Genomic DNA, 2,483 nt, shown 5'->3' with positions numbered 1-2,483 from the left:
AGCTGGACACGCAGCAGGTTGGACGGCAGCAGGGTGTGCTGCAACAGGAAGGACGGCAACAGCTGGTCCCACAAGCTGGTTGGTAGCAAGTGGTGCAGCAGGTGGTTTGACAGCAAGTAGGGCGGCAGCAAGGCTGGCAGCAGGTGGTCCTGCAGCAGGTGGGCTGGCAGCAAGGGGAGCAGCAGGATTGGGCCATGGTGTCAGGTATGGAAGATGGGCTTTTTCTGTTCAGAGGTAAGTTTCTCAGATTCTGAGAACTCTTTCTATTCTGGTGCTTTTATACATTGGACCCCCCAGAGAAGAGACCAATGAGCAGAACTTTTCCTTGTTATTGCTTATGTTATTTCCATGGTTCTTGAGGAAATGGCCCAAGGAAGAAGTTGTTCCCTAAGAATTTTGAAGCTTCTGACAATTAGTCTTTTAACCTTTTAATTAATTGCTGATACTATTTTAGAACCTTTTCCAGAAATGAGGAAAACAACAATCTTCATCAGTATCATTTCTAATCATGTGATATCATTTGGTCCTATTCGAGTTCCTGCTGGTCTGTGAAAGGTCAAAACAGTTGCCCCTCCTATGCCTTGGTTGTTTTGTTTTGTTTTTGCCTTAGATTGGGAAGCATCCCTGGGAAGGAGCACAGCATTGATATGTTTGGCAACAAATTTAAACCTGCCTGGATCCAAATCTGTTTATCCATCAAAAGTCTGTTTCAAGTTTATAACAAGTATTCCTATGTGTGGGTACCTACTCTATATGTTGTTGTTGTTATGTGTCGTGGAGTCAGTTCTGACTCATAGCGACCCTGTACAGGGTTTCTGAGACTGTAAATCTTTATAGGAGCAGAAAGCCTCATCTCTCTCCCATGGAACAGCTGGTAGTTTCGAACTGCTGACCATGTAATCTCATAAACTGCAGCCCGATTCATAACCACTAAGCTAGATCCCAGTTTAATCAAAAGTCCTTAGGTAGAGGATGGTTTGTGCAATCTTTTTCATATGCAAATCATCATGAAGCTGGAGGATAGAGGCAGAAGTAATTTGCTGGGATTCAGAAAACAATCAATTCACCTTTCATACTAAGAAAAAAGCTTGGCAATCTGGTTCCAAATTAGTAAATGAAATCTTATGGATAACACCAAAATACTGTCCAGCAAAGTGCTGGAAGGTAAGTTCTTCAGGATGGAAGCCACTCAAAATATGAAAAATTTACACTGTGGCTGCAAAAAATTGGTTCAAATATAGCAATGATTGAGGATGGTTCAGGACCTGGAAATGTTTTGTGCTGTTATACATAAGTCCACCATGATTAGCAGCCAAGTTGTTGCCACTTAACAACAAAAGCAAATCTATTTTCTAGTTGCATTAGTGACCTCAGGTTGAAAAACATTTGCTTTTGTAATTTGAGAGGATTAGGTGAGATGAAATGATAATCAAGATGTATTTAAATCTGTAATTTTATTTCAAGAAAAACTGGGAAATTGTCAGCCATAATTTATTTTTTAAAATTTGTCTGACTCATGCTTTCTCTCTCTCTTCTGAAATTCATGGCACCTTTTAATTTAGATATACACCTTTCTGTTGAGTATACATGTAGGAATGAAAACTCCAGGCCATAGCAAGGGAGAGCATACAGTCAACACTGCTGTTTTTAGATGCAGCTGAGCTGGTTCTAACTTATAGCAACCCTAGATACAACAGAATGAATCACTGCCAGCCTCATAATCATTGCTATATTTCAGCATGTTGCTGCAATCACGGGGTCAATCCACCTCTTCGAGTGTCTTCTTGTTTGCTGACCCTCTGCTTTACCAACTATAACGTCCTTAACAGACTGGTCTCTCCTGATAGCATGTCAAAAGTATGAGAGATGAAGTCTCCCCAGATTTTACTCTAAGGAGCATTCTGGCTCTACTTCTGCCAAAAGAGATTTGCTTTTTCTTCTGGTAGTCAGTGATACAGTCAATATTCTTCATCAATACCATAATTCAAATGCATCAATTCTTCTGTTTGATATATTGTCCAGCATTTTGGTGGTTGTGTGCCACTGAGTCAGTTCCCACTCATAACAACCCTGTATTGGGTTTCTGAGGCTGCAAATCTTTACAGGAGCAGAAAGCCTCATCTTTCTCTTGCAGAACTGTTTGTAGATTCAACTGCTGACCTTGCAGTTAGCAGCCCAACTCATAACCCACTACACTACCAGGGCCCTCTGTCTAGCATATTAGGCAGTTGGAAATACCATGACTTGGGTCAGGTGCACCTTAGTCCTCAAAGTGATACCTTGCTTTTTAAGACTTTAAAGAGGTCTTTTGCAGCAGATTTTCCTAATGCTTTCATGAGCATTGATTGTGGATCCAAGTAAAATTAAATCCTTGACAACATCAATCCTTTCTCCATTTGTCATTATGTTGCTTATTGGTCCAGTTGTGAGGATTTTAGTTTTTTATAATGAGGGCTGTAGTCTTTGATCTTCATCAGTAAGTG

At 40.6% G+C, this 2,483-nt stretch overlaps 1 protein-coding gene across 1 annotated transcript in view; it reads right to left on the bottom strand.

Moving 5' to 3' along the window:
- The window catches only part of LOC102835250 (keratin-associated protein 9-1-like), a 46,539-nt gene extending 46,343 nt beyond the window's left edge, over nt 1-196 (bottom strand). Inside the window, exon 1 of the mRNA XM_006833679.1 lies at nt 49-196. Coding sequence (XP_006833742.1) covers nt 49-196 — 148 coding nt within the window. The remainder of the gene's footprint in view (nt 1-48) is intronic.
- Between the last annotated feature and the right edge of the window lie 2,287 nt (nt 197-2,483).

The sequence above is a fragment of the Chrysochloris asiatica genome, unplaced genomic scaffold (genome assembly GCF_000296735.1).
Source record: "Chrysochloris asiatica unplaced genomic scaffold, ChrAsi1.0 scaffold00007, whole genome shotgun sequence".
Classification (NCBI taxonomy): Eukaryota; Metazoa; Chordata; class Mammalia; order Afrosoricida; family Chrysochloridae; genus Chrysochloris; species Chrysochloris asiatica.
Note: the sequence above shows the minus strand (reverse complement) of the source record. Positions and strands in the feature narration are given on the sequence as shown.